We start from the raw sequence: 18,442 nt of genomic DNA on the forward strand, positions 1-18,442 counted from the left end.
TGGTGAACCAGTAGATTCTATAAGGAATTGTACCAAATTTTGCCTGAAATATAAAACTAAGGCCTAGAAAGTGTTCTAAACATTAAAGTAGCACATTCCTTAATGGATGATATAGTTGATTTTGTCTTGGTGAGTGAGGTTGGATAATAACATCCATTTTTCCTGACTTTCTCAACAGTTCTAGTTGAATTCAAAAACATTTGTTTACATTTGTTCCTAAATTTCAAAGAAAAGTCTAAAATTCTTTTGGATTACTGTATGTGGCTTTATCTCATATCGTTTTGAGAGCACTGTCTATTGTCATAGAAGGCTCATTGCACTTCTTCATTTTAATTCTGCTTTTTTTACTGGTTAGCTTTGAATATTGATCTCTTACCTAAGAAATGAAGCATTTCTAATGTGGCTCAATCATTTCTCATTTTCCTATGCTATTTTTTTTTTTTAACCTCAGCTAATTTAATCTCATAGTACCTTATTAAAGTTCTTAGGTTATTTAGCATCAATCCTTATTTTAAATGTGCTGCTCTTTGTATATGAAAATTACTAGGTAGAAAAGAGGAAATTACTATCTTTGAAGAATTAAGAATTCACATACAATATCATGTGTATTGGTAGTGTAATTGCAAAATGTGCTAGTCTCATGAAGGAGAATTATTTCATTTCTAGAAAGTGATTGGTAGGCAGAGTTAACCATCCTTGCTTTATTTTTATAATTAGAGGACCCTAGTAAATTTTAACATTTTCAGAACACCCCCATAATGTATGTATGTGTCTATAAGGAGGGAAGAGGGAAAGAGAAAGAATGAATGAATGAATTAGCTTAGGCCTAGTAAGCACCTAGTGAATTTATTTAGTGGTAAAACTACTAATTCAGTCTAAGGTGTCAACTTCATTTATCATCCTTTCACTAGCGTTTTTTTAATTTTAAAAGAATCCTTCCAGTGAGTAGCAATATTAAACAGGAAATAAATCACTGCTGTGTTGGGATATGAGGCATAATCAGCACTACAGGAAATGTGGAGTTGAGAGTGATGAGAGGCTTCACAAAAGGCCTCAATTACTTTCTGCTAATAAGATCAACCTATTGTGATGTTGTGAACTTGTTGCTGTTATATATTTGGAGAATGGGGGAAAATTACATTTTTTTCCTTTTTATTAAGTTAGTTTGATAACCAGTTGGTGTATTTTGGGTAATTTGCTTTTAGCAAGAACTTTGGGGTGTGAGTGTATACAAGAAAAAATGAAACTTTAGAGCTCCATAGTATTTTATAGCTAATAGTTGCCCATTAATGATAAATTGATGCTAACGTTCTGAATATCGTACATGAAGATTATGCTTATTAATAGTTATATAAGAATACACTTAGGATTGTTTTTCTAGAAACTGAGGAACCTGCCCCCCAGCTAAGATATTGCTGTTTGTGGCTAGAAGAATCGAGGAAGAAATGAATAAGGCTTTCTCAATAAAAAATACAAAAAGAAACACCCAAATATTTTTGTTATACACCAAGTACAGCACATTTAAAATGAAATTTGATGCTATCTTGATTAATAGCTTTAGCAGAGTATTATGAGAATAAGAGATAATACTTAATCTGTATACTTTTTGAGCTATGCATTAGGAAAGTGCAATATTAAAATATTCCCACTTTTTAATACAAAAATTTAGTGAAATTAGAAATTTTTCATTTTGAATATTGACATTAAAAAAGGAAATATTTCTAGACAGTGAAAGGAAAATCTTTGGAAGGTAACAGTCAAACTACACACAAGAAAATTATCATAGCAATTTAGTAAATAATGGACTGGAAGGGGTCTGGGAGATGGGGGTCAGGTTGGCACAATTTGGAATTAGAGACTAACCTCTTAGAAGGCAATTACAACAATGCAGGCATGAGATGATAAGGGACTGGGGCGGGGCCGGCTGAAAGTTGGGGATGGAGGGGATGGTGCTCACTGTATGAGTACAGATAATGAGATGTATACCAAAGATAGCATGAAGATAGAAACAAGACCTGATACAGATTAACTATATAGAATTAGAGCATAAGAAGTATAAGATTAAACTAAGGTTGTGAGCTTTGATTATTGGGAACATGGTGGCACCCTCAACAATAAAAAGATGGTTTAAGAGGAGGGGTTGAAAGAAAAGAGAATGAATTCAGTTTTAATCGTGATGTATTTGAAATGCCTTTGGGACAAGAGCTAGAGCAGCTGAGGAGAGAGGCTAGTTGGAGAAATTGATCTGAGAATAATCTGCATAAGTATTATAATGGAATCCATAAATTTGTGAGTTCATCAAATGAGATAAAATAAAAGAAGAAGAATTTCTGGATACCCTTTAGAGGATATCCATGGGAAATAATATGTGACCTGAGTGAAGAGCTAGCAAAGGAGACTAAGAAGGAATGGTTAGAAAGTTAAAAACAGAAAAGAGCAGGGTCACTGTAATTTAAGTGAGTACCCAGGAGAAAAGATTGGTCAGCAGTATCAAATGCAATGAAAGAGTTCAAGAAGAATGAACAATATTCATTTAGAGAACAGTTTGGTTTCTTTGAGATCAGAAACCATATCAGAGAGTTTTGAAGCATGTGAATAAAGTATAAATAGTTATCTCAAATTTAGCCAAAAATGGTAGGGAAAATATAGAATGATAGTGTGGATGGTTGGATCATCATTTGAGTTAGCAATGCTGGGCTGGAGTTTAAGAAAGAGAGATTAGGGTTGGATATTAGATCTGGAAATTATCAACCTAAAGGTCATACCAGGAGGACTAATGATATCATTCCAAAAGAATATATAGAGCTAGGGTTCTATATCTGGGGTTTATGTTCAGGGGGTCTATGGACTTCAATAGGGAACGTATACAATTTTATTTCAATATGATTAGAAGTGGAGTTAGTTCTAACACTGTTAATTTTGTTGATTCAGGCTTGCTGTTAGGATGAAATGAAGCATTCACAAGTCATTGAACAGTTAATGAAAGGAAGTTAAGTTTGCCCAGAGAGAACAAAGATATGCATCAAAATGCAGATTCTTAGCTTCATATGGAAATAGAATTGATAAAATTGATCTGGGCATCTAGGCAGGATATAGTGAAATATGTGGTGACTCTCATGATGTTCAAAATTCCAAGTTGGTAGAGCCCCAACTTCCCTTCTTGGTGATTTTTTATGCCTTTTGGTGACTAGGTACCTTAGGCCAATCAGGTCTCAGGGACAGCTTCCTCTGTTTTTAGGGAAATCTTAATTCCAGTTAAAGGAGGGGAGGACCTGTTTCATGTTTGGGTTGGGGGAAAGATGATATGTGAGGAAATGATAATATCGTAGAACCAAAGGGTAAAATAGTTAATTGAAAGAAGCAAAGTACTTGGGGGGCAGGGGGGCAGAATGAAAGGAAGGAAAAAAGCATAAACAAGGGAAATATAGGATGGAGAGACATGCACAGTAATCATAATTGTGAATGTCAGTGAGATGAATTCTTCCATAAAAGGGAAGTGGGTAGCAGAGTGGATTAAAAACTAGAATTCTATAATATATTATTTACAGGAAACACATTTGAAGCAGAGAAAGACACAAGGTAAAGGGCTGGAGCAGAATATATTATGCATCAGTTGAAGTTAAAAAAAAAAAAAAAAAGAAAGCAAGCCAGGGGTAGCAATCTTGATCTCAGATAAAACAAAAGCAGAAATAGATCTAATTAAAAGAGATAAGGAAGGAATTTATATATTACTTTAGTAATAAGATACCAAATTCCGGGAAGTAATATCAGTACTAAACATATGTGTACTAAGTGGTATAGCATCCAAATTTTTAAAAAATAATAGCTTTTTATTTTTCAAAATACATAAAGATGGTTTTCAACATTCATCTCTGCAAAATCATATGTTCCAAATTTTTCTCTCCCTTTCCATCTCCCTTCTCCCCCAGACAGCAAGAAATCAAATATAGGTTAAACAGGTGCAGATTTTCTAAATGTATTTCCACATTTATCATGTTGCACAAGAAAAGTCATCAAAAAGGGGGGGAAAAAAAAGAGGAAAACGAGCAAGCAAACAACAACAAAAAAAAGGTGAAAATACTATGTTGTGATCCATATTCAGTTCCCCCTAGTCCTTTCTCTGGATGCAGATGGCTCCCTCCCTCACAAGACCATTAGAATTAGCCTAAAGCATCTGATATGAAAAGAGCCATGTTCACCAAAAGTTGATCATCTCATAATCTTGTTGCTGTGTACAAAATTCTCTTGGTTCTACTAGTTTCACTTACCTGTTGATGTAAGTTTTTCTAGGCCTTTCTGAAATCAACCTACTCATCATTTCTTATAGAACAATAATTCTTCATTACATTCATAACTTAATTTATTCAGTCATTCTCCAACTGATGGGCATCCACTCAGTTTCCAGTTCCTTACAACTACTTAAAAAGGGCTACCACAAACATTTTTGCATATGTGGGTCCTTTTCCCTTTTTTTATGATCTCTTTGGGATACAGACCCAGTAGTGAACGAAAGGTAAAAAAACAGTTTGATAGTTCTTTGGGCATAGTTCCAAATTAGCATCCAAATTTAAGAATTTAATTTAATTTAAGAGACTTCAGTTTTGGGATAAAGACTCACTATCTGACAAAAAACTGCTGGGAAAACTGTAAGGGTAGAAACTAGACAGACCAACATTTCAAACCAAGATATGCTCAAAAAGGGTACATGACTAAGACATAAATGATGATACCATAAGCAAATTAGGAAAGTAAAGAATAGTTTATATATGGAGAAGGATAGAATTTATGACCAAACAAGAGATAGCAAGCATTATGAAATGCAAAATGGATTTTGATTACATTAAAATAAAAAGATTTTACACAAACAAAATCAATGCAGTGAAGATTTGAATGAATGCAGAAATATGGGAAACTAATTTTTATAGAAAGTGTTTCTGATAAAGGCCTCATTCTCAAATTGAGTCAAATTTTCAAGAATGTAAGTCATTCCCTAATGTAAAAATAGTCTTGAGGATATGAACAGGTCTTTTTCAGATGAAGAAATTAAAGTCATCTTTAGGTAAGTATGAAAAAATGCTCTAAATTATTATTAATTAGGGAAATGCAAATTAAAACTATGCTAAGAAATCCTCTCATACCTATCAGATTAGCCAATATGACAGAAAAGAAAATGATAAATACTGGAGATGTGGGAAAATTGGGATGCTAATACATTGTTGATGGAGTTATGGATTGATCCAACCATTCTGGAAGAACAATTTGGAACTATGCCCAACAGGCAATCAAACTATGCATACCCTTTGATCTAGCAATGTTTCTTATATATCAAAAAGATCATAAAAAAGAGGAAAGGGCCCACATATACAAAAATATTTCTAGCAACTCTTTGTGGTGACAAAGAATTGAATTGAGGGAATACCCATCAGTTGGAGAATGACTAAACAACTTGTGGTTTATGAATGTAATGGAATACTACTGTGCCATAAGAAATGATGAGCAAGAAGATCTCAGAAAAGCCTGAACTTACATGAACTGATGCTGAAAATGAGCAGAACCAGGAGAACATTGTACACAATAACAGAAACATTGTACTATGATCAACTATGATTAACTTAGCTCTTCCCAGAAATACAATGAGACAATTCCAAAAGACTCAGGATGGAAAATGCTATCCACATCAGGAAAAAGAACTATGGAGTATGAATGCTGATCAAACATTTTCACTTTTTTGGTTTTCTTTTGTTCTCTTCTTTCACAACATGATTAATGTGGACATCTATTTCCATGATTACACATGTATAACTTATATCAGATTATTTATCATCTTGGGGAGAGAGAAAGGGAGAAAAATTCAGAACTCAGCATTTTATAAAAAATGAATACTGAAAACTATCTTTACATGTATTTGGGGGAGGGGGGGGGAATGTGTACAAAACCCAAAAATAATAACCTTTTTTGGAGATAGAAGAAAAGATCCTATGACAAAGTCTTGATGTACATACATCAACAAAGGAGCAGGACATGGATGATGAGAAGGAATTAGCTAACTGAATAAGTAGAAAGAGAACTAACAGAAAAACAGTGTCACAAAAACTTAGAGAGAAAACAAATCAACAAGCATTTATCACACACTTTTTTTATGCCAGGTAGTACTTTGAGCACTGGATTATGAATATTGTTTGTTCCTCCTTTTTTGAGAAGATCTTGACTTCAGATACATAACTCCATGACCTGCAAATGAATTGGATTTAAGTGAAGGAGGGCTCAAAAATACAAATTCTAGCAGGAAGAAAGCTAGTCCCTCCCCTCTCTAAGGGAGACCACAATGCATAATTAGAAGCTGAAGGGTAGATGGGGTAAATAGGGTCCTATATGGAAGTAAAGCTGAAAAAGTTTGAAGAATGGAGAGTAATAGAGAAGAAAAAAGCCATGGCTGGCTTGGATATTTCCCTTAAAATAGAAGTTTTGAGTAGAAAAATGCTGCCTAGGGGAAGAGTGAGTTTTCGGAGTAAAGAAGCTTGGACTGGAGGGAACCTGGAAGAAGAGAGAGTATTTGGGAGCAGAGACTTGAGGGAGGGAAACCAATTAACAGCCTGCTATAATAGTCAAGGCTTCAGTAGTCTTCTAAACTAAAGTGATAACTATGAATGTGGTGAGACTCAGGATCAGAAGCATAAAATGTGGTGGAGGTAGAGATGATGAGATTTGGTCAAAAATTAACATTTGAATGAAAGAGGGGATGCTTGAAAAGTAAGCCACATTCTCTTCCCTGGTGGTTAGAATTTGATTAGAATGTTTTAGGGAGTTTAGGATTTAGAGATTCAAGCCTCATTTTACAAATGAACAAACAGATCTGGAGAAGTAAATAACTTACCTGAGGACATAGGTAATAAGTAGTGGAGACCAGGTTGGGAATCAAACTACCTTGAATTTGTTTCCTGTTTAATATATATATATATATATATACTCAAGCTGTTTCCCTCATTAGAACATAATTTCCAGAAAGCGCAAACACACATAAGTTGGTGTAGAAATACATGAAATAGACCAGGGACAGGAGAGGAAGAATTAAGGGGGGAGGGGTAAAATAGTCTGAAAAGGGAATGATTTATAAGCAAAACAAATTTACTATTAGAGATTGGATCAGAAAGTGTTTTCAAAAAGGAGAAAAAGTGGAAGAACCAGTGTCAGCATCTGAATCAGGTAAAAAGAGGGCAGAGCCAGGACAGACCATATCAGTTATGGAGGACTAGTATTAATCCTATTCCTTGTCCTTACTACCACCTTTTTTATAAAAAAAATTTTTTTTCTTTTTAAAAAATTTTTTCCCTTTTATTATTAAAGCTTTTTATTTTTTAAATGTGTGCATTGGTAATTTACCACATTCACCCTTGCAAAACCTTGCGTTCCAAATTTTTTTCCTTCCCTTCCTCATACTCCTTCCCCAGACAGCAAGTAATTCAGAAAAATTAGATCAAAAAGGAAAAGAATGAGAAAGAAAACAAAAGGCAAGCAAACAACAAAAAGAATATCACTGTCTTTTTAAAGAAATGGTTGGCGGATGAAGAAGTGAATCAATGTAGATTGAAGCATATTTTTTTTCATTTAATCTTTCATTTAATTAATTAAAAATATGTTTTTTTCCTCCCTTTTGATCTGTTTCTTCTTTCACAACTGTAACTAATGCAAAAATATATTTTATAGGACACATATAAAAAAACAATGAAATTGCCTATCATCTTTGAAACAGGGGAAGGAAGAAAAATTTGGAACTCAAAATCTTATAAAAAAATGAATGGTAAAATTTTTCTTGATGTGTAAAGGGGAAAAATGAAATTTATGCAAATTTTTTTTAAAAGTGAAAGAAATTGTTGGAGACAGAGGGGAAAACAAAGGTATGATCAAGAGTATGAATACAATGAACTCGGACTTTATAAAGCAGAAGAGAATAGCAGATTCAAACAAATGTTGCTTACAAGAAACACCCTTTAAATAAGATTCCCACATATTTAAAATGGAGGATTGGAGCAGAATTTATTATTTCAGGTGAATTCAAAAAAGTAGAGGTGGCAATCCATCTTAGACAAAGCATCGATAAACATAGGCATAGTTAAGAGAAAAAGGAAAATACATTATGCTTAAAGGCATCATAGATAATGAATTATTATTTCAATAATTTGTGCATCAAATAGCAGAAAGGAATAGAAAAATTGTAGTAGTTGGGGGCTTTAATATGCTCCTCTCAGATATAGAAAATCTAAGACAAAAATAAAACAAGAAAGAAGTTTGTCATTGGATAAAATTTTAGAACAGTTAAGTTATGATAGGTCTCTAGCATTAGTGAATAGGAACTTATATATATATATATATATATATATATGTGTATATATATACACACACCCATACATACACACACACACACACACTAATCATAGAAACAATCCATAATTTCTTCCAAGAAAAAGACAATAATGAGACAACATACCAAAATCTATGGGATGCAGCCAAAACAGTTTTTAGGGGAAATTATATATTTTTAAATAGCTATATAAATAAAATGAAAGAGGAAAGGAAGGAATTAGACATGCAACTATATATACATTAACTGTGCATGACATCATTAGAACAATTATTAGGGCACAAAAACCACATAAACTTCATTTATGCTGAAAAGCATAAATAATAAACTCATCTTTTATACTATACCACAATAACAATTTGAATAAGTAAAGGCCATATAAAGAAAGACTTCAAACTTAAATGGAGACCAATGCTATAAAGAATATATGGATGAAAACAAATTCTAGAAATAATATGCAAATTCATTAGCAAAAATGATGAGAGAACATGTGAAAACTTTTGGGATGGTGCCAAGGGAAAATTTATGCCTTTAAATGCTTTTCAGCAGTAAGAGAGAAAAGATCAATGAATTTGGTGAGTGATTTTTAAAACCCAGACAAATTTTAAATCTTTTCCCTCCTTCCCCTCCCTGAAGTAAATTCAAAAGTAGACATTCTGGAAATTAAGGAAAAGGGAAACAAAATTGAATTGAAAATCAAGATCACATTAGCAAAAACAAAATAGACAGCTAATTTGATTTTAAAAAAATCAAATTGCCAAAATGAAAAAGAATTCATAAACAAAGAGGTAATAAAGTTACTGTAAACCATTTTGCCCAAATATATGTCAAATAAAGCTAATAATTTAAATGACATGGATGAGTATTTGTAAACTCATAAAATATCCAGATTAACAGAAAAAGAAACCAACAATTTATCTCAAAAACTCTCAGAAAAATAAATTGAACAAGTTATGTCACTTCCCTGAGGAAAGCGCCTTACTTAGAAGGTAAACTCCTTGAGGACAGGCACTGCTTCACTTTTATTATGTGTCCCCAGCACTTAGCAGAGTAGTAGGGGATGCTTGATCACAGTTTGTTGATTGATTGATTGAGGTGGCTGGCATTGAGTGCTTTGTTTCCTCATTGAAGAGACAGGATTGCTTTTTGGGCATTTTGTGAGGAAAATCTTGTTCAATGCTAGGTCCCTTCCAATGCAATTAAGTGACTTGCCCAAGATCATACAGTTAGCAAGATATAGAGTTAGAATTTGAATGATCCAGTGTACATGCTTCTAGATTATGCTACTTGTCACAGAAAATCAGATCTACATTCTTGGTCTTACCTAATTGCACTTTCTAAACAGGTGACTTTGTGCAGGTCATCAGTTACTTAACTTACCTGAACTTCAGTTGTTTCACTTAGAAGTTAGAGAAAGAAAAGTTTAGCTAGAACATTGAGATCTAACCTCTGATGCATTCTTGAGTTCTTTTGAAGGTTTTGGTTAACAGAGTTTTCTCCCGATTTTGCTATTCCCCAACACACATACTTTATAGCTGGTAGCATGGAAAAGGAAAATATCTTTTCCACTAAAACTCCTTGGTGACAGAAGCAGGAGAAAAGTATGGACTCTAAAACTTGTTTCCCAAGTAAGCTAATCAGTCTTTTTGTCACTCATATCCCTGGTAAAAGAATTCTGAAATAAAAGAACAGCTCTATCAAAAGAGAAAAAAAAAACTTCAAAACATTTTAGTTCTATCCTTAATAAATGTGTAAGAGTCATTGAGAATATTCAGTAGTTTGAGCTTTATTTTCATTTGGATATGAAGATTAACCAGATCAAGGTGTTTTCTGGTTATTCTTTCTGTTCCCAACTTTATTCATAGCATATATTCAAATGTTTCATGTGTCTGTCCTTGGTATTCTGCTAGACATTTGGGGAATAAATGCTCAGAGCCTACCAAAAACTGCATACACCTTGTACATTTACATAGAAATACAAATGAATAACAATAAAGACAGCAATAGGGGAATTTTACAAAGATATGTGAACTAAGTGCCAATTAGTTGTCCATACTGTAAGTGGTATGGATTCAGAAAATGAGAAAGATCACTTGGGGTTTAGAGTGGGTAGGGAAATAAGGCCTGTGCTAATGAGAGCTAAAAAAAAAAAAAAAAAAAAAAAAAAATGAAGAGCAAGTTGTAAATAAGATAAGAACCCTAGAGTCATACCTAGAGATTCCGGGTAGGCATCTTTTTCCAAGGAAGTGCTTTGCAGCAAATATAAATAATTTTGTGACAAAAAGTGGTTAAAATAATGCAATGATTATGGGCCTACAGAAGACAGCAGAATCACCAAAGTGAAGATGGGTCAGTCACCTTTCTTGATTCTTACTCCCTGTGGCTGGAATAACTGGCTTTGTCCAATATTCTCATTTAACCTGATTGACTCTGAACATTTCAGGATTATGGTGATATAGTTTAGTTTCTTGAGACTTACTTGCAGTATTAACAAGTTAGATATAAATTAGATATTCTTGTCCTGTGGTTAATTCTGTTTAGTCATACTATAATTGTTATCTTAGTTGTCTCGTCACATACACAGAATTATCAGAGGATTTTTAAAAAAAAATAAGATTACTTCTTATGATTCATTGTCCTTAACATAGTGCCTGCCTGGCACCTGGTGTAGGTATTTAATGTTTATTAAATTATTAGCAATTTCTAATTTGTTTGGAGGTTTTTTCAATGATTTAAAGTGAAACAAAATTAATTGTGTTTTTTGTTTGTCTTTTAGGCAAGGTTTTCATTCCATCATGAATTATGGAAATCCTCCACCCTACTCGGATCCAGGCCCAACTGCCCCATATCCACCATATATGCAGCAACCAGGTAGCTCTCAAGCATATCCTCCTGCTGGGCCTTATCCTGCTGGGCCTCCAGGGCCTTATCCACCCCCTAATACAGGGTATCCATACCAAGGCTATCCACAGTATGGCTGGCAGGGTGGACCACCTCCAGAAGCTCCCAAAACAACAGGTACTGTAAACATTATATGCAAACTATGTCATAGTGAGAAATATTTGTATGGTTTTCTTGTTGCCTCACCCCCCCCACCCCACGCCAAAAAAGGCAGGTCATCTGGCCTTTATAACAGGATTCATTTTTAAGCTTTAGTGATTATTTTTCCTGCCTTGTGGAGAATTTTTCATCTCTAGCAAGATGGTAGATACCGTATTGATATTCTGAGTCTTCTGTTTTTTTGTGGTATATTTTCCTTTGGGACAGAAATCTTGTTTGACATGTTTTCTGAGAGTCACTTGAAGGTCTCAGGCTTCTGTTATTTATTGTTGCAGTAGTACAAAGTTTTGTTTTTCAGGATTAGATTGTTGGAGCCAATTTATCTGTAAGTTCCAACTCATTTCATATCAGCCTTTTCTTTTCAAAAGCAGCTAGCAGACATTTTAAATTAGATTTTTTGATTTTCTAAGCTATACTTAAGATATTTACCTGCATTTTCAATAAGCCAATTAGGGCTGAGGGCCCCCACATTTTGGGTCCTTAATTTTCCATGCATTTGCTGCTATATGGTTCATCCGGCCTTAAAAAAAAAATTGAAACGATAATAAAGAATCTGATTCTTTAACACTTGTCTTTTTTCTATGCCAAGTATTTGATAAAAATTTTTGAGCTGGAAAGTACCTTTAACTTATCTGTCTCAGACTCAATAAGAACTTGCTGGGTTTTTAAATCTTATATTGTCCAGGTTCTCTTTGCAGAAACCCTTCTTGGTTTCTCATAATGATTAGATTCATATTGACTTAGAAATAAAGTCTGTCCCTGATAGAAGTCAAATCAATAAATATTTTTCAAGTGTCCATGTGTCAGTCATTGTGTCGTGCTAAGACACTTTACCCATATTTTAACCCCTCACTGACCTTAGAAATAGAACTGAAGGTTTATTTGTATTCTGGAAGTTTAAAGTAACTTTACTTTAAACCCTGACATTTCAGGATTTAGGGATTCATTCAAGGTAGGTGTCACATACCAAAATTCCTTTCCCTACTTAGATTCAGGTCTATAATCATAGGAAAATACTACGGTTAGGAAAGACAACTTATTAATTTTTTAAATGAGGAATTTCCTAAATAAAGTAAAATATAGACATTAAATATATTTTGAAGAAAAATCTTGACAAGTACTAGGTTCTTTTTTTTCTTGGCTTTCTCTTGTAACAGTTTATATTACGAGTACATAGAATAGTGCAGGAAATGTGTCACCAAGTGCTGCCTGAGGAGTAACAAACACAGAATTCAGGTCTTTGGCACTGGAGGAAGAATTTCTAAATTAAGTCTCATAAACTGACAAGTCTTCTGTTTAACACAAAGCTATCCTAGCATTTGGGTACTTAAGAGATTTAGACAAACTCTTAATCCAATAGCACATGGTGCTTTCTCAACATGTTCATCAGATCATTTGTTCCTGATGCTCATGATGGTTATGCTAATTTTTATCTAGTAATGCTTTAATTTACATATAAGGTTGGCTGAGTTCTTTTACTGGATGCTTTGCAAATTTGTACATATTCTGTATTCAAAATATCTAGCACTTTCTTTTAGCCATTAATTTTGAAAGTTAGTGGTTTTTGTAGTTTGCTTCATTTTGAGGAAGTTTTTTTTTAGTAGATTATATTTTGATTTTTAAATTTTTTATTTTTCCCAGTTACATGCAGAACCAAATTATTTTTGGTTCTATATGTACATTCTTTTTTTTTTTTTTTAAACATATTTCCTTAAGAATAATGTTTGAAGGGAAAAAAATCATAACAAAAGGGAAAAACAAGGAAGAAGAAAAAGGGGGATGGGGGGAAGGGAATATAGCATGTGTTGATTTACATTGTCTCCATAGTTCTCTCTCTGTATTTAAATGACATTTTCCATCCAAAGTTTTATGGGGATTGTGTTGGATTGCTGAACTACTGAGGAGAAGCTTGCCTCATTTTTTGAAAATGTTTTATTTATACCTTTGTTTTTATGTATTTTTCACACCCATCCTCAATCTGGTGATTGAACACAATTGACAAAGAAAAACAAATAGAGAAGAAACCTTGTTTGACATAGTGTCTCCTACCTCTGCTGAAAAAAGAAAAGGAGGGAGTGTTCTCTTATTTCTTCAGCAGTTGTTTTTAGAAGGTGAATATAGGTTTGGCTTTTCTACTATTGGCCACATTATTTGCATTCTGGCCAAAAACTTCTAAGATGTTCATGTTTATTTGATAAAAATTTTATGGGTGCCTTTTGTTTTTACATCAGTTTTTTCTAGATATGCTTGCTATTTACCCTCGTATTGAACCCTTCTCTGGTAACAAAACAACAACAACAAAAAAACAGTTTAGCAAAAGCAGCAGTTGTAGTGATTACTTCTAACAGTGTATGTCACATTCTGTATCAATGGTGCCTCTGCCTCTTGCCAAGATGATGGTGGATTTGTTAAGTCCTTGCAGATACTATTACTTCCTTTTACTGTTTCTTTCCATTATTGTTACTCTGTTTTTCATTTTTTAGTGCACAATAATATTCCTTAACATTCATATACCACTGTTTGAAAGAAAAATTTTTTTTCTTTTCATGCTTTCTGGAAATAATATAATGAAGTCTTTTTTTTCTATATTTCTTAAATAAGATTGGTCTGACCTTAAAAAGAAAATGGAATGTAAAATCTTGCCAGGATTTTGGTTTTTTTAAAAATATATATATTTTTTTTCAAGCTTTTGTTTTTGGTAAAAGGTAGTATTAGGATAGTGATTGAAATTGCTTCCTTGGAAGGCAAGTATGCCAGTTTTGATTTAGGGCTTGCTGATCTTTAATAGGATGGGGCTTCCTAAACTTTCACCTCCTTGGAGTGGATAAGTAGAAAACTTATTTTCTACTAAGTTTGGAATCCTTGCCCCATTATGGGGAGATTGTTTGCACAGGAGTATTTTAATCAGGGTTGGAGTATTATGATGTTACAATTTAACAAAATGCTAATTTAGGAAGAGAGCAGAAAATCTTGCTAGGTCTGCTGGTCTCCTGAGTTTGCCAGAGACTAGGTGGGGACAGATTTTTAAAAGGAGAAATTTGTCAGATTTTAAAAAGTACTCAAATTAGAGATGTCCAAAAATAATGCAAGATTTAATTCTGGAATGGAAATTAGAAGTCATAATGTCTGATTCTCATTTTACATATGAGGAAATTGAGATCTAGAAAGATATGTAGCACTTTTCTAGGTAGCTTAATTTTACTAATTTCTGTTCTCCACTCCCTCCCACCCCTCTTAACATTGGGTTAAGACTTGCCCAGGGTCACATAGCCAAGAAGTGTTAAGTGTCTGAGGTCAGATTTGAACTCAGGTCCTCTTGACTTCAGGACTGGTGCTGACACTTCTGACCTCAGACACTTAACACTTTGTTGGGGAATTTGTTGAATGAATTGTTTGAGGACACAATGAGCTTGAAACTAAATGAAGGGATGGAGATGAGAGAACATGAAGAGGGGAGAGATGAGTATATTCCTAAATAGCCACTGAGTCTGCTTTTTCCACTCTGCATTATTTTATACAAATCTTCCCATATATCTCTAAATATTTCCCTTTCGTTGGCTATTTTTTCATCTGGTTTTTCTTTATAATGTTCTGGTCATTCTAGTATGAGGCATCTTAGGCAGAAATCTGTTTTCTAATCCAGAAAGGTCAGGCTTTAATTGTTATCTTTGACACATTGGCTATGTGACTTATAAATCTCTTAGTACGCTAGACTAGTAGTGAAAAACTCAAATAGAAATAGGGCAACTAAACTATAAATAAAGATCCTTGTATGCTACAGAGTGTCTTTAAAAAACATAAATTGACATTATCTAGGTTTCATTGTCTGGGTCAGTAGATAAAGCAGTGGGCTGGAAGCCATAAGGCCTGAGCTCAAATTCAGGCTCAGACTGAGTAGCTGTTTGACTCTGGACAGGTCATTTAACCCTGTTTGCCATAATCCAGCAGAAAAGGAAATGGCAAACCGCTCCAGCATCTTTGCCAGGAAAACTGCATGGATAGTGTGGTCCACAAGGTCATGGAAGAATTGGATAGGACTGAATGAATGAATGTTTCATTTTATTTATATTTATTTTGTTAAATATTTCCCAGTTACATTTTAGTCTGATTCGAGCCGCACTAAGAAGTATTATGAAACACAAATGCTTGTTAAGATACCTCTGCTTTCTCTCTAAGATAGGAGAAGGTGCTGGACTTGCATCAGTAGAAGGTACTTCTTCCCCGACACTTCCTTACAGCTTTGAATTCCTAAGTTCGATCTTTTAACTCTCTCCCTGTTCTCGTTTTTATATATGTTGATTTCTTGTTTCTGCTTTTTTGTTTTCTATCAGGGCATACCAGTGTTTCTGTTTCTGAGTTTTTAAAAAAAATTCACTAGATTAACATTTTTGCAATAATATTCATTTATATAGCTGTTGTGCCATTATTTAATCAGTGGACAATTGTCTGCAACAAATATTTAAGTACACTTACTATATTAAAGTCACAGAATTTAACATGGATACAATGAAATTTTGTTGTTGCTTTTTTAAAAAATTTCACATTTATCTTACCCTCCCACTGCCTCCATGCCAATAGAACAATAATGAATGACTGTATGAACAAATGAACGGAACCCCCTATAATAAATATTCATACCTCAGAAAGGAAGTTCCCACATTAACCATGCCTACAAACATATATTTTACTTTGTTTTAAACCTATCAACTCTCTGAAGTAGTTCTTTAGAATACCATGCTTTTGGGGATTGCATCATGATTTACATCTTTTACTTTGGAGATATCCTGTTCTATTCTGCAGTTTTTCCAAAGTTACTCAAATTAAAGTGGTGGGAGGGGGAAGGGGAAGCATGGCATCAAATTATACATAAGGATTCTAGGGGGTCACATATTGGCTTAGAAAAACATATTATCTGTTTTATTTTATTTTATTTTTAATTCTTTCATTAACTATTTCCCAATTACATTTTCTTCTGACTATTTAACACCCCTGCTTTAGAGTCAAATTCCAAATTGTTTTTTCAAATTGCTAGACCAGTTCACAATTCAAACAACAGTGCACAAAGGTGCCTGTTTGTCTCCAGTTCCACCTATATTTGTAATTTTCCTTTCTGCCAATCTGATAGTATGAAATAGAACCTCTGTGTTAGTGTAATTTGTATTCTTTAATTATTAGCAATTTGGAGATTTTTTTTTTAATGCAATTGATTTAATTGCTTAATCTTAATGATTATATCCATTAATGTCTCTTGTATTTCTATTTTTTGGAATGTTTGCAAGTCAACTCAGGTTTTTATTTTTTTTTTTAATTATTGTTTAAGGAATGCCTCTGATGCTTTTTTTTTCCCCCAAGGCCCATCTTATCACTGATAATTAGGCTAAGTTTTGAAGGATATGCTTATTAGGGTTGCAATGAGATGAATATTTTCTACTTTTTGGCTATCCTGTTCTATTCTGCAGTTTTTCCCAAGTTATTCAGATTGACGTATCTTCATGGTAAAAAAAACTTTTTCTCCTATCTTATTGAAAAATTTTTTCTTTGATCTTGAAATTGTGAAATTTAATCACTATGTGTTTTGTGTTTTGAGATTTCTCTCCTTTGCTTCCATTGTGAAGATTAAATCAATAAATATTTCTTTGTTTTTTTGTATTCAAAAAATTCCTAGCAGTATTCTTATTTCCTAGAATATATGTGTGTATTTTTTGATATATATATATATATATATATATATATATATATATATATATATATATATATATATATTTTTTTTTTTTTTTTTTTTTTTTCTGGGTGATCTGTGATCCTTAAATTAATTCTCTTCACTGCCTTATGTCTTTATACAGTTTTTGATGGAGCTAGGTGGCACAGTGGATAGAGTGCAGGGCCTAGAGTCAGGGATATCCGGCCTTAGACAATTACTAGCTATGTGAGCTTGGACAAAACACTCAGCTTTGTTTGTCTTAGTTTTCACGTCTTTAAAATGAACTGGAGAAATAATGGCAAACACTGTAGTGTCTTTGCAAAGAAAACCCCAAAGGAATCATGAAGAGTCGGACACGACTGAAAAAAAAAATGACTAAACTACAACAGAATGGTTTTCAGTAGCTTAGATTTTTTTTTTCCTTAGAAAATTATTCATATTCTTTGACTAGTTATTAGGAATGGCTCTTAGTCTTAAAACTGTTGAATGTTCCTTGTATATCTTGGATATATGACTTTTTTCATATATTTTCTAGTTAGCTGGTTCCTTTCCAATTGCAAACATTTATTTTCATATAATCAGAATTGTACATTTTATGTTTTGTGATCCTCATCACTTTTTTTGTTGATTTTCCCCAATCCATTATCACAAATGTCACACATTGTCACATTTCTTCTTCACTCCTGTAATTTGCTTATGAAGGCACCTTTTACATTAAATGTGTGAGATATTGGCCTTTACCTAATTTCTGCCAAAGTGCTTTACAGTTTTCCTAGCAATTTTTTGTCAGTTAATGATTTTTTACTCTACTTAGTAGGGTCTTTGGGTTTCTAAAAACTTTGATACTATTCTTATTTGTTTTTGTATATTATCTATCTAAAACTTACTGATCAACCTTCTCAATTTTTAAACCAAAATTAAATAGTTTTAAAGATGTAACATATTGTGAGGTCTAGCACTGATAGACCTTCTTTCCACCTTTTTTCATTATTAATTCTTGACCCTTTGTTCATCTACAAAAATTTCAGTGTTTTTTCCCCCCCTAGGTCTATAAAAATAATATTTTTGTAGTTTGGAAACTGATTAAGCAAATTACTTTTTTAAAGGCATCTTGCAAATCTTTATTTTTTGCTTAGTAGTATTTTATCTTTTTCCAATTATAGGTAAAGGTAATTTTCAACATTCATCTTTGTAAGATTGTGACCTTGAAATTTTTCTCTCTCCCTCCATTCCCCTCCATCTCCAAAACAGCAAGCAATGTTATTTATATAGGTTATACATATTCAATCATGCCAAACATTATTTCCTCATTAATCATGTTG

At 33.2% G+C, this 18,442-nt stretch overlaps 1 protein-coding gene across 2 annotated transcripts in view; it reads left to right on the forward strand.

Annotated features, from left to right (window-relative positions):
* CYSTM1 (cysteine rich transmembrane module containing 1) overlaps window positions 1-18,442 on the forward strand; it is a 99,213-nt gene that overhangs the window by 48,266 nt on the left and 32,505 nt on the right. For both annotated transcript variants that reach the window (XM_031953388.1, XM_023505015.2), the window contains exon 2: window positions 11,136-11,377. In XM_031953388.1, the coding sequence (XP_031809248.1) occupies window positions 11,155-11,377 (223 nt within the window). In that variant the 5' untranslated portion in view covers window positions 11,136-11,154. The remainder of the gene's footprint in view (window positions 1-11,135; window positions 11,378-18,442) is intronic.

The sequence above is a fragment of the Sarcophilus harrisii genome, chromosome 2, assembly GCF_902635505.1.
Source record: "Sarcophilus harrisii chromosome 2, mSarHar1.11, whole genome shotgun sequence".
Lineage (NCBI taxonomy): Eukaryota > Metazoa > Chordata > Mammalia > Dasyuromorphia > Dasyuridae > Sarcophilus > Sarcophilus harrisii.